At 40.0% G+C, this 14,762-nt stretch overlaps 1 protein-coding gene across 2 annotated transcripts in view; it reads left to right on the plus strand.

Moving 5' to 3' along the window:
- The window catches only part of LOC149456585 (solute carrier family 22 member 6-B-like), an 83,786-nt gene that overhangs the window by 15,897 nt on the left and 53,127 nt on the right, over positions 1–14,762 (plus strand). For both annotated transcript variants that reach the window (XM_089684790.1, XM_089684789.1), the window contains exon 2: positions 12,235–12,338. In XM_089684790.1, coding sequence (XP_089540916.1) covers positions 12,235–12,338 — 104 coding nt within the window. The remainder of the gene's footprint in view (positions 1–12,234; positions 12,339–14,762) is intronic.

Consider the following 14,762-nt stretch of genomic DNA (forward strand, 5'->3'; position numbering starts at 1 on the left):
CTGCGAACTGAACAGGGGGGTGTTTTCAACCCATCACTATTTACTAGTGCTAGCAACATAAGGATTAAAACTGGTAAATGCTGATTCTTAGAGTTTAGTTCCGTTTAAAGAGGTGCTATTACTCCTGTAATGCAGGCATATTTTATCCTGTATGTAATGGATCACTTCTATTTGCTGTCTTACCTAAAGCAATGAATGTCACCATTTCTAAGGAAAAATATAAATTGAAGAGCCACACCACTGTTAAAATGTCCAGATAAGACTTTATTCCAAAAAAAGTAAGGGGGACAATGTTCCTATTAACTGGAGTAAAGAGACACTGCCATCTTGACCTTTTACTTTTAGAGCTCCATAACATTTCAAGATGGGAATGTTGAACACGACCCACCCTGTCTCACCTTGACGCACTATGTTGTCCACACATGCAAGAATTCCCTCTCATGACCAACAGGTCAGGTTTCCAGACTAACCCAATCCTGCAACAGGCTCCAAGATAGAGGCCAAACTGCAAAGTAAGGGACATAAAGCACACCAGTCCCCCTCTACCATCAAAGCTGCCAACTCCTGCCACAGTCACCCACGTGGTAACTGGCTGGCTCCTATATATACTGTATTACAAGTGTCCCAATCCAGAAGGTTGAATGTGTAGTTCACTTATGTGTATTTACCTGCAAGGGTGAACCTGGCACACTTGTTCTGCATCAGCTCAAGGCTTCTTAGCCCCAGTAGTCATGTTCTTGTGATACGCCATAGTTACACTTTGTTTTCCTATTTAGAACACTCCTTCCCAGTAAATGACACAAACAGCTTCTTCCATTAAATTTATTTTTTTTAATTGTAAACTTGAAATGTTAACAGGAACATATTACATCGCTATTCTGTACATTTTCCCCACACATGTAGAACTGATTGTGCTTTACTCTTGAGGTAGATTGGCTGTTCTGCTAGATCAATACATTGTCCCTAGAGGTGTGAGATTAGCACAGAGGAAACTCGTGCTGCTCATACCTGGGTTGGTAAATGTCTATAGCGATCAGATTCCATGACATGGGGTTTGGCTAAGGAATGGACCCATTGGAGGGAAGGCAAAAAAGAAGAACTACATCACAGCATTGGTCCTCACTGGTCTGCTTGCCACACCGGACTCCCTCACAAAGTCAGCTCCCTTGCATTTATGGCCTCCTAAGAAGAAGTGACATACCTGCAGGGGAAACTGTGTCATAGAACTATAAAGTAACAGCATCTTAACATAACACACAGAAATAATATAACAGGTGAATATAACATAAAGTAAGCACCTGCCTACATTATGGCAAGGCAAGCCAAGTAAACCATGGAGATCCTCTGGAATGCAGAAGCCGCCTGCCCAGGAACCAGATTACCTACATCAACATCAATACTTTAGGATAAGATAGCAATACCATTAGGGTAACCTTAGGGTCCAGTGCTTTTTTTCTACTTTCCTTAGCCATTTCTAAGCAATCTGCTGTGGAGCTTTGTGGAAAACCGAATGCTTTCAGGTGTGTTGGAGGCTCATTCAGCACAGAAAAGAGAGAGAAGCAGCTCCATCTAAGTGCAGCAATACAGTATAAGCATATTCCTCAACACCAAAGTGTGTACGTTCCTCAAATCACCACCTTAACTCAATAAATAAATTAATTGTACATAAAGACTTGTAAAATAAATGGGATAAAAATTGAAAGTGAAAGAATTATCAATTACATATTAATGTGATATAGATATTCCCACACACATATAATTTCATATTAAAGTGTCCATAATAACTAAAGCCAAGAAAAAGTCCTTTCTCCCAAGTGTCAGAAATAATGCTTCCACCATCCACCAGTGAGAAAAACAACATCAACCACACTCACCAGATATTGATGAGTGTTGCACCTTTTAGGATTATTTTGGGCTCCTAAACCCCCTTTAAGACCTCCAAGCAGGGGCGGACTGACCATTTGGAAATTTGGGCACTGCCTGAGGGCCCGGGGTCAGTAGGGGGCCCCATGAGATGCCCCTGGTACCTTTTTCATAGGCTTTTTTGAGTTTGGGCAAGGACACAGGGGCCCCATGATCCCCTATTGCCCGGGGGCCCCATGAGTTGTCAGTCCGCCCCTGCCTCCAAAACTCCATTCTACCATAAAATTATGGATACTCCTCCACTCGCTCCTGCCTTCTCCTCTCACCAACTCCACAGCAGTGCAGGGAAAAAAATACACAATAGTGTGATACTGCTAATACGCTGTGAAATACTAAATAAACGTTTGCCAGACCATTCACATTTCTCATGATCATAAAAAGCGGCCATCTTGCTCATTGTTGGAAAGTGTATCCTATCATCCTTTCATTGGACCAGGCTGTGAGGTCTCTGTTATAGACGGAAGCTGTGGAATCTGTGATAGCCAAATGAGGCAATTAAACGCTTTTTTATGATCATGAGAAATGTGAGTGGTCTGGCAAACGTTTATTTAGTATTTCACAGCGTGAAATAGGGGGTTTAGGAGCCAAAAATAATCCTAAAAGGCGCAACACTCACCAATATCTGGTGAGTGCGTTTGATGTTGTTTTTCTCACTGGTGGATGGTGGAAGCATTATTTCTGACACTTGGGAGAAAGGACTTTTTCTTGGATTTAGTTATTATGGATACTTTAATATGAAATTAAATGTGTGTGGGAATATGTATATCACATTAATATGTAATTAAGAATTCTTTCACTTTCAATTTTTATCACATTTATTTTACAAGTATTTATGTGCAATTAATTTATTTATTAAGTTAAGGTGGTGATTTGCGCTGTATAGTGTTTTTCTTAATTTTGGTTCACCTGACCTGCGTGCAGCAGCAATCTATAACCTTGGTGTATATATTATATTTTTCCTAAGAGGTGTTCCTGTGCGCTGGGGTTTGTTTTTACATGTACTTTCCTCAAGCCCGCATTGAAACTCGATTGGTCCGATATATCTGAATTCTGCACACAAAAATGGATGGAAATCATTATTCAACAGAGAGACATAAAATATCAAGAATTACTTTATGAGGCATAATCTTCTATTGACCTATTTGTCAATGAGATTTCACATTTACCCATTGAATAGTTAAAAACCTTCAAAAGAAACATTAAACCTAAGGAGGATGATCTTATTAAGACTAAACTGGCTAAAGTACGTAGAGACTTTGACGACCACAACACCAATAGAATTCTCTGTTGGAAAAAACCCAGGGAAAGGTTCATTGCCTGGGCAGCATCCACTGTCCCCCTCATGTCATGTCATCCAGTCCCGACAAGAGCCATATCCGATAAACCACCCCTGTTACAACCCACGGACCCACCCAATACACTTCACCCTACTTCTAGCCAGGGGTATCATAGTACTCGGTTGAGTCAGCTCCATGCCCCAAAGCCTTGTCTCATTAGGAACGATAAAAAACTACAACTAAAAGACAAAGTTACAGATTCTATATCTCCTAGGGGACCAATTAATGAGACTGTACCAGTCTCAGATTACAAACTACCAATAATCCATTCTTCACATTTAGAATCAGCAGCTGATATTATATCAGCTCCACCATCTAACCCAGACAGTGGAGTATCCACTTTCAATACCACATTGGTTGAGCCTTTACCTACAGTTAGTTCACCACCAAGTGTATCCACTAATAACACCATTCCAACACCTGCAGTACCAACAATGAATACAACCAACAGTCTTGTTTTTCGGGACAACAATGACGTCACATGTAATGGTCCACCCATGGGCAATATAGGTGTTACAACATGTTCAGAATCGGTCACAATAGCAGATCATACAGTAACTCCACAGCCAGAGTCTTTTTTAGTGTCCAGCCCCAAAAGAAATCTCAGAGAAGAGGCAGGAGAGGGGGAGTTAGAAGACATAAAAAGGAGAGGACAGCTACGCAGACTGTAAAAATATTTAATCTCTCCAATCACATCCTTTCCAGTTCAGAGATTTCCTTACTCAGTTGGGGACTTAGCTTTGCCCCTTCTGCACCGCCTAACCCGTTTACCCTTTTTGTCAATTTAAACAGATTTATCAAGAACCTCACACTCAAACGCTATTACAACATCCAAGCCCTCAAAACCAACAATGGTGGTGATCCTATTAATAATTCCCTTCTAGATAATTCACTAGAAACCATGCTACTAGATGAGATAGCCCTGGCTCATTTGGAACACCTTTATACAGAGGATAATGAAGACTATCTTATGTTCCTTTCCCAACATCTTCCCACCTTTTCCCTGGTCCAACATACAGCCCTTCGACCGAGATCCATTTTTAACCCCACCTTTTACAAGGGCCCATATCTGCAATGTTTTTATCAGATGGTATATGCAGATATCATACGCTTGTGTAATAGGACCTTCAGTCCCACACATTCACAGTCTAATCTTACCACCATGGAGACTCAAGCACTCCGCAATCTGTCCCAGAACCATGAACTGATAATCAAACCAGCTGATAAGGGTGGGGGCATCGTAATTCAAAATAGATCTTAAAGAATCCTCATGCCATCTGACACCAGTACATACAAAAGGGTTAGATGTAACCCATTGCCACAGTTTACCTGATTCCCGCCAGCCTATGGCCTATGGCAAAAACCCTTGTCCCTCCGGGTGGACGCCATATGGCGTCCTTTCAGGCATGCGCAGTTTGCATGCCAGCAGAGCCACGCACTGGCACAATCTGTCACCGAGGTACACGGCCGATGACAGATCTGTGTACCGGCCCCGTTGCCAGTACCATGTGACCTGCTGTGACCAATCACAGCAGGTAACATGACAGTTGTATACAATGGATGGCTTCCTATCATGCCATCCATTGTATACAAGTGTGTCTAGCTGTGAATGGTCACAGTGATCACATGCACAAGCTGGGCCAATCACAGCCCAGCTGTGTCATGTGATTAGCTGTGGCCAAATCACAGTTAAGAAGAAACAAAATCCTGAATGAATCGATTTCATTCAGGTAAATGCTTGCTTATAGCGAAGTAATCCTTTGCTAAAAGCAAATTGTTTAAGAAAAAAAAAAAGTATATAGATCACTTCCCCAAAGTAGTATAGTATTACTATGGTAACATTATACTACTTTGGTCATAGTGAAATATGAAAAAAAAAATCTTAAAAAAAGAGAAAAATTGTAATAAACAATAAAAAATAATTAAAAATGTTTTAAAAATTATCAAATTTATTTTTTTTTCGTACTGTCACCAGTCAGTGTCCCTGATCACCGCCATGCCAGTTATATGATGACACTGTACTGCACTGATGACAGTATGTAAAAACAAATTGTGAAAAACAGCTTCAAAAAACTCGCCATGCCTGTTATGAAATACTTCGGACTGTCTACTTTGCAAAAAGGGGTCATTTGGGGGATATCTGTACTGTTCTGACATTCTTGGACCTTAAGAAATTAGATTGGCTGTCAGTACTTTAGGATTGATCAATATTCAGATATATACCATAGTTTGTGAACTCTATAACTTTCCTACAGACTAAATAATAAACACTAATTTGGGTTATTTTCACCATAGACATGTAGTAGAATACATTTTGGCCTAAATTTATGAAGAACAACAGAAACAAAGAAAAACGTGTTTTTTTTCAAAAAATTTGGTCTTTTTTTGTTAATTTAGCAAAAAATAAAACCCCCAGAGGTGATTAAATACCACCAAAAGAAAGCTCTTGTTGTGTGAAGAAAATGATAACATGTTAGTTTGGGTACAATGTTGTATGACCGCGCAATTGTCATTCAAAGTGTAAGTGCGCTGAAACCTGAAAATTGGTCTGGGCAGGAAGGGGGTAAAAGTGCCCTGTATGGAAGCGGTTAAAGAGGAGGTCCATGCTCCTATAGAAAGAGCTTTTAGAGAAGATATAATTGACAAAGGTGAAACAGCTTTTCTCCAAAAAGAATTTTACAAAAGACCATATTTCTACCATTTACCTAAGATTCATAAAGATGCTACTCATCCACCAGGGTGTCCCATTGTAGCAGCCATGGAGAATGTTACCAGCTATTTTTCGATTTATGGACCATTTTTTACAACCATTGGCCCAGGGTCTTCCGTCATACATTTGTGATGGAATACACCTATTGGATATGCTTAAGAACTACACTTACTTTTGATACCTATGGCTATCACTCGATGTGAACTCCCTCTATACACCCAGACCCCATGAGGTTGGTTTGAAAGCAGTAAAACGCTTCTTGGTAAACGATTCCTTACTTAACCCTAGACAGGCGAATTTCATCTTAGAAGCTACTGAGTTTTGTTTGACCCATAATTATTTTGAATTTTATGGGGATTACTACTTACAGACCCAGGGCACGGCTATGGGGGCAAATTTTGCCCCTAGCTATGCTAATATCACTATGGGTCTTTGAGAACATCAATCAATCTGGCAGACAACTCTCATGCAGCCCATATCATCTTTTATGGGCGTTATATAGATGAGATTACTGTCATTTGGGACGGATCCTCTCAGGGTCTGATGGTCTGGGTCATTGAAGCCATATCCCGTGACCTACCAACAGCAGAACATTTTAAATGTCTCTGTGAAAGAGAGATATTTTGGATCTATACCTTGGACACTTTGGCCCCTGGCGGACTGAATGAGGAACTTGAAGTCAGCACAGTTCTTTAAATATTGTACGGATGTGTCTCCTTGGCATTGCCTCCATTATTCTCCCCTTTTTTGGGAGGCAAGCTGACAGTCTTTTAGTGGGGGAGTTGTATGGGGGTTCCACCACCCCTCCTGTCTGTCTCTCAGCACTATAATTGATCCACATGTACATGTTTTTTTGTACACTATATGCTTTGTTTGTGCCGGCTAGTGATTATCATATACTCTACGATTACACCTACTCACTTGATACCTCTAGTGCTTCAGCTTATACATAGTTACATCCATCTCCTCCATACATAGTTACATCCATCTCCTAATATTTCTGGTAGCTGGCCTTCCAAGATTTTTATTATATTTCTATTCTTTATTTATCTTCTCTTGTTCTACATTATGTTAATTTTCCCAAATGGCATAGGTAGCACTAGCATTATTATATTCATCTAGAATTTTTGTATACAAATTTTCAATAATATGGAATCACCTGTTTATGTACAAAATTTCTATTTTTACATATCTGTTTATTTATTCATACAGGACTCTTATGGTCTCTATTGTATAGTGCATAGTGAGATACATGCCTAATTTGCATAATTGTTCCTTAATATCCCCCTTATATGTTTATTGTATTTTATTTATTGTATTTTAATTTAAGAGCGCTTAGTCTAATTAGTTTAAGAGAGGCAGGCTTGATCAGTTTTTTTGTACTAACCTATGATGACACTTGGGTCTCTCCATGAGTTGGCTGGGCCCTATAGTCCGCCACTATCATTTGCCAATATGTGACCCCTCTATTTCCTGATGAAGGAGCATATATGTTCTAAGCGCTTGCCATGCTTGTTGCCGCTGTACTTGGAGCTGACATCACTCCCTCCTGCCCTGGGGATCTACACCGACCAGGAAATACTGGGGACCACTAGCACAGCCAAGGACAGTGCTTTGGAGACTTGCTTGCAGTGGGACCAGCCAGGAGTTGCACAGCAGTTGACACCAGATTGACAAGCGTTCATTTGATTACTACTATTGTGAGTTGCCAATTTTGTGGAAATAAATTATTTGTCTATATTGCTGCACTTAGATGGTGCCGCTTCTCTCTCTTTTATGGTTCACATAGAGTCTCTTCTAGCTCCTTTCAAATCGGCTGCCACTGAGTCAAGCATTGGTGGACTATCCCTTAACCACCATTGAGCTTCAAGGACTTTACTTCTGTGGTTAATATACTAGCCATCACAGTATACATCTGTTTTTTTTCTTCTTGCACCAAATATTTCCCTTGTTCTTTCAGACCAGGGTTTCTCTCTACATTACCCTCACATTGCCACAGCTCAGGAAGAACCTTGTGCAGTCTCTACATTCAGGAGCAGTGAGTAATCCTTGGGTTTGCAAAGTGTCGTTATACGTGGCTTTGCAGACTCTGGCTGTGCTGAGCTCCTGGATAGCTCACTGTTATTTGTGTTATTTGAGATTGCATAAGGTTCTCCCTGCAGCAGTGATGAGCTGTGTTGATGTAAGATCAGTGGGTGAAAGCAACTGGGGGTTATTTACTAAAACTGGAGAGTGCAACTCTGCAAAGAAACCAATCAGCTTCCAGGTTTTATTGTCAAAGCTTACTTGAACAGGCTGAAGTTAGAAGCTGATTGGCTACCATGCACAGCTGCACCAGATTCAGAGTGCTTCAGTTTTAGTAAATCTACCCAACCGTGTATTAAAGAAACATAAAATGACCAAAAGGTCCATCAAGTGTGCCCCCTTATTTTTACATTCAAAAAGAAGCCTCCAACATACCCAAAAGTGTTGGAGATTATACAAAGCAAGAAGAGCAGATTGTAAAAGTAAGTGCTCCATAACACCTTTATAAGATACAATCAGAAGAATTCAAAACCACTCCAATAACAGTCTTCTGGTCCTAGTTCCTTTTAGGTAGCCCATAGATGGATCATTTTTTTTCGTTCAAACAGCAGGTTGAATGACGAAACTGAATAGATTCCTTTGAATCCTCCCTGCTGAGCTATTGTATTCTGACAGTGGGTAGACTTTCCCGCCATCAGAATACACCGATCAGCATTGCACTCTGGCAAAATGCAAAACGTTGGTTGTACAGAAGTCGATCGGCTGATTGACTTCTGTGCCACCTCCCTGCCTATACATGGATCAAATATTGGCTGGTCCCTGCTGAACCAGTTGAATTTCTATCCATGTATGATCGGCAACAGAAATACTTGCACTCAATTCAGACAAGCATTTGCACCAGTGTTGGTAACAATACCAACACGTGCAGCAAATTCAGGTAGTTCTTACTACCGCCACTTTAAGAATCTATTGCTGTGGCAGTGACGAATTCTCTGAGCTGGAGTGTAGAGGTACACCAGCACTAAGAGTGGGCCGTGCCTATGCTGGGATGCTGTCATACAGTATACACTCACTGGCCACTTTATTAGGTACACCTGTTCAATTGCTCTTTCCTCAATGCAGACATGGAAAAATTCACAAAGCTGTCTGTGACACCTTTGGTGCTTCACCCCTGAGGAAACTTCAGCACACATTCTAGGGAATTCATAAAGGGTGTCATAGACACTCTTTATGAATTCCTCTGAATGTGGCTACATGGCTGGGAGTAATTTTTTTTAAGGGAAAACTGTATTGAGAGAAACACCTACGATTGCTGGCCTTTTTTTACAGGCTGTTATACTGATCCTCTGTCTTCAATCATTTTACCATAGTTAGTAGTTCTGACTTTACTATGACATTACAGGTGTACCTTGGTTTACGAACACCTCGGTTATCATCATTTTCGGTTTACAAATGAAAATACATTGAAAATAATCCTTCGATTTACAAATTTTTTTCACAATACGAACTGATTAATTGGTTTTCAATGCATTTACAATTTTTTTTTTTAATCATGTCCCTGTACAGTATTTATGCCTTTAAAGTGCACTTTATAAAGAGTTTTGAACAGATAAGTCTTTTTTTTTACTTTTTTCTGACCTCCGGAACGGATTAATTGGTTTTTAATGCATTTACAAATTAATTTTTAATCATGTCCCTGTACAGTATTTATGCCTTTAAAGTGCACTTTATAAAGAATTTTGATCAGATAAAAGACCTTTTTTATTTACTTTTTTCTGACCTGCGGAACAGATTCATTGGTTTTCAGTGCATTCCTATGGGAAACCACGTTTCGGTTTATGAATTTATTGCAATACGAAAGGTCCCGCAGAACGTATTAAATTCGTAAACCGAGGTATGCCTGTACTTGCATGTTTGTTCTTGGTCACTGACTGAAAATGTATTGAATCCAAGGTAGCCAGGCATTTTCAGAAGGAGGTTGGCAATTTTAGCCTCTAAGATGCCCATAACATTAAAACAAAAACCTACAAAATAAAATTAATATATATAATAAAATAAAAAATATGTAATTAGAGTGTACGCTCTCAGGAGCAGGGCCCTCCTAACCCTCTTGTATTGAATTGTGTTGTTACTGTACTATATCTCATTATATTGTAATGTGCTGCGTAAACTGATGGTGCTATATCAATCCTGTATTATAATAACAATGTTAAAACCCACTTGAATCTATATTTTTAATTACTGAACAAGAACATACTTTACCTTCCCCATTATGTCCAGGCTTGATACGTCACACCCTTCCCTTGCTTTTCTTTTCTTACAACCCCTTTTCCCCATACTCCTTTTTGGCATACAGTATTTCCCCTTCCCACTTTTCAAACACTTCTCCGGTGTTCTTCATCTATCTTTCTTTTCTCATCCCTTTCTGCTCATATTCGGATTTATCATCTTTGCCCTAAACTCAAATGTTAATATGATCTCAATACATTGTGGAATACACAAAACCTCTACACACTACCTATGTATCCCAAATAATTTATAATGTTTTACCTAATGTTTCATACTCTAGTGTGCTATTTACACTGAATATTTATATGTAACCTCGCAGTCCATTTCTTGTTATATTGACGGTAACATTATCACTTATTCTATCATAAAAATTTGAAAAAATATTGAAATGGAAAAATGCCAACATAACAGTTAGTTGCCTTTGCATATCAGTGATATTTAGTACTTTGTGAATTGTGATGCTTTTTTAAACAATACACTTTGTGATTATACACTGATAGATTGTAAGCTCCAAGGAGCAGGGCCCTGCTATCCCTCTTGTATTAAACTGTATTGTTGCTGTATTGTCTCCCACTATAATGTAAAGCGTTGAGTAAACTGTTGGTGCTATAAAATTCCTGTATAATAATAATAAACAGGTTTATGATTACCAATACAACTCTGGTTGTTAAAACGTAAGTCCACTTTTGTTAAAAAAACATTCCCCTCTGGGTGATCTATATACATTGTGAGGATTTTAGCACACTTTGTTGCAGAGTTCTACTTTTTCTTATTCTGAAGAGAGAGATAGATGTTTGTCTGTGTCCATGTGCAAAGTGAATGTTAATGGGAGTGGTTCCTAATTATCAATCAGCTGCTTCACCTGCAGGGCTGTAATGAGGAAAATTGCAGGGTCTGCATCCCTTTAGATGGGATTTCCCTTTAGGAGTATCTCACCAAAAATGACATTTTTGTTGCAGGGGATGCCTTAAATCTGACTTGTATCTTAGTGCAGACATCTGGGAAAATCAGTGAGCCAATCACACAAGCAGGAAATTATGTTACTGAGGGGGTGTTCTGTACATATTTTGTGTACAGAACACCTCCAGGTTTCCATATTTCATTTTACAGAAAATGACAGAGCTGCTAATTGAAAAGTAAAAGTATTTTTTAAAAACATTCAATTACAGTATGACTTGTGTTGCAATTGTATATGCTATACTATTTTGTTTTGTTTGCTATTTTTTTCCACAAAAGTGGAGTTACCCTTTAAGTGATGACGTTTACCTTCCACCACTTACCTGGCAGTCTTAAAGTGTATGTTCAGCCAAAAACTTTTTTTCTCTTTTTAGTTGTGGATAGAATTAGGAAGGATTAGAACCCCTGTCAGTTTTTTGCTACAAAGATTTCCTCTCACTTAGAGTCACGAGGACCATAGTCAAACCATAGAGGAAGTGATGACAAATCCGCAACAATGACGCAGGGGTTCATTTACTAAAGGCAAACAGACTGCGGTTTGCAAGTGCAGTCGCTCCAGAGCTTAGAAATGAAATGAAACTTCACTTTGCAAACTCAATGACATGCAAGAAAAAAAAAACAGCATTTTTGCTTACACGTGATTGGATGATGGAAGTCAGCAGACCTTCAACTCATGTACTAAGCTCTGGAATGTGCATGTGCAGAGTGTAAATGTGCTTACAAAGTGTATAGTTTAATTGCCTTTAATAAATCAAGCTCACAGACAGCGATACAAAATTGACTGGGATTCTAGCCTTTTCTTACTCAACTAGGAGCAAATGAATTTTCTTTCTGTCTGCCCTGTCTAGCAGTAAAACATAAAATGGTCTTAATCCTTCCTCACTTTTCAGATTTCACCTGTCACCTTATTTACCTCTATTAAAGTAGTTTACATATTCATTTTCTGTGTTGTTTCTCATGATTCTTTCTCCCCTTGTCACTTCTTTCTTGTAGTGGGATCTGGTCTGTAGTCATCGCAGAATGAGACAACTGGCTCAGTCCATTTACATGTCGGGAGTTCTGGTTGGGTCCATTGTGTTTGGAGGTCTCTCAGATAAGTAAGATTTGGCCTGGTCATAATATGTTCCAGAGGGATTGATTTACTAAAACTGGAGAGTGCCAAATCTGGTGTAGTCAATCAGCTTCTAACTTCAGCTTGTTCAGTTAAGCTTTGACCAAAAAAAGCCTGGAAGATAATTGGTTTCTATGCTGAGCTGCAGCAGATTTTACACTCTCCAGTTTTAGTAAACCAACCCCCGTGTGTCTATCAAGGGCATAACTACATATCATGGAGAGCCCCAGCAACCTCACTACTGTCATTGATCTTAACATAAAGCATAGTTGCCAACATTTAAAAAAACATTTTAGGGACACTTTTTTTATTGTATGTCCAGAAAGCCAGCTTAGGTGGAGCGATATGTAAATCGGGCGATGCATGAATTGTGGGTGTGGTTTGGAGATAAAAATATGGTGGCGCGTGGATGTTAGTGGGTGTGGCTTAAATTACTCTAACTGATGGGTGTGGTTTAAAGGCGGTGTGGTTAAATAGAGTCTGAGCTTTTCCTGGGCTCCCCCATGTAATTTTGTTCTCCACCCAACAGCCCAAAAAACAAATAAACTCACACATTGATTTACCTAAAAAAAAAAAAAAAACTTTAATAATATAAACATAAAGAACTGGACTACACTCAATGATTGGTTGCTAGAGGTTACAGCACATTACCTCTCACTGATTGGTTGCTAGAAGTTACTGCCGTTAGTAGAGGGGAGGGTCAGAGACTGCAGGAGTAGTACAGGAGATGGTCAGAGACTGCAGACATGGCACAGGGGATGGTCATAGTAAAGCATGCTCCACCATAAATATCTCAGTATGCTCCACCATAAATATCACAGATGCGCCACCATAAATATCACCGTATGCTCCACCGTAAATATCACAGCATGCGCCACCATAAATATCACAGCATGCTCCACCATAAATATCACAGCTTGCTCCACCATAAATATCACAGCTTGCTCCACCATAAATATCACAGTATGCTCCACCATAAATATCACAGCTTGCTCCACCATAAATATCACAGCTTGCTCCACCATAAATATCACAGATGCGCCACCATAAATATCACTGTATGCGCCACCATAAATATCACAGCATGTGCCACCATAAATATCACAGCATGTGCCACCATAAATATCACAGCATGCTCCACCATAAATATCACAGATGCGCCACCATAAATATCAAAGCATGTGCCACCATAAATATCACAGCATGCTCCACCATAAATATCACAGATGCGCCACCATAAATATCACAGCATGCTCCACCATAAATATCACAGATGCGCCACCATAAATATCACCATATGCTCCACCATAAATATCACATCATGCTCCACCATAAATATCACAGCTTGCTCCACCATAAATATCACAGCATGCTCCACCATAAATATCACAGCATGCTCCACCATAAATATCACAGTATGTGCCATCATAAATATCACAGCATGCTCCTCCCGACACACACAAACTCTGCACCCCCCGACACACACACAAACTCTGCACCCCCCACACACACACGCAAACTCTGCACCCCCCCCCCACACACACACACAACTTACCTCTGCTACACTGTTGAGCAGCATCTGGCCGGTCCGCAGTCGCTTTGACAGTATGTCCATCATTGGTGGTCCAGGTGTGCATCCTGGGATTGGTCCTGAGTAGGAGGAGGCTAAGGCTGGCTGGCGCGATCACCCCTGGGCTGGCCACACCCCCTCCCAGTAACAACCAATCAGCATGGGAGAAACAGCCACATGACTTCCTCTCTCTCACTGATTGGCAGTCCCAGGTAGAGGGAGGACAGAGAGGTGGGGCAGTGGATCCAATCACAGGGAGCAAGGGGGAAATATATGTAACACACTCACTGCAGTACTAGATCATGCCCCGACTGCCGTGGCCAGTGGTCATCCGTGACAAAATAACAGTGTCCATGACAAAAATCATTTTCCTTGATTCAGCCTGAGACACAGACTGTTCGTGACAAATGTCAACAATCTTAATTAGTTAACAAATCATTTTGCAAAAACAGCCCCCTAGCATTTATATCTGTGGCCATCTTGAGTAGGGTAGATGATTCATGTAATATTTACTTCCTGGAATCATCTGCCTTTAGCTCAGGCATGCAGACAGAAGAGTGTGCTTAGCTGAGAAAGCCCCTCCTGCCTCCCCCAGATGAAAGAAAAATCGGGAAGCAAATAAAGAAATGTAAAAAAAAATTAAAACAAGTAAATATAATATACATTTCCATCTATTTACTGATTTCTAGCATTATTTATTTATTTATTTCAGGTACTTATATAGCGCCGTCAATTTACGCAGCGCTTTACATATATATTGTACATTCACATCAGTCCCTAACCCTCAAGGGGTATACAATCTAAGGTCCCTAACTTACATTCATACACATACTAGGGACA

The sequence above is a fragment of the Staurois parvus genome, unplaced genomic scaffold (genome assembly GCF_062004578.1).
Source record: "Staurois parvus isolate SC_StPar_1 unplaced genomic scaffold, SC_StPar_1.0 ptg000356l, whole genome shotgun sequence".
Lineage (NCBI taxonomy): Eukaryota > Metazoa > Chordata > Amphibia > Anura > Ranidae > Staurois > Staurois parvus.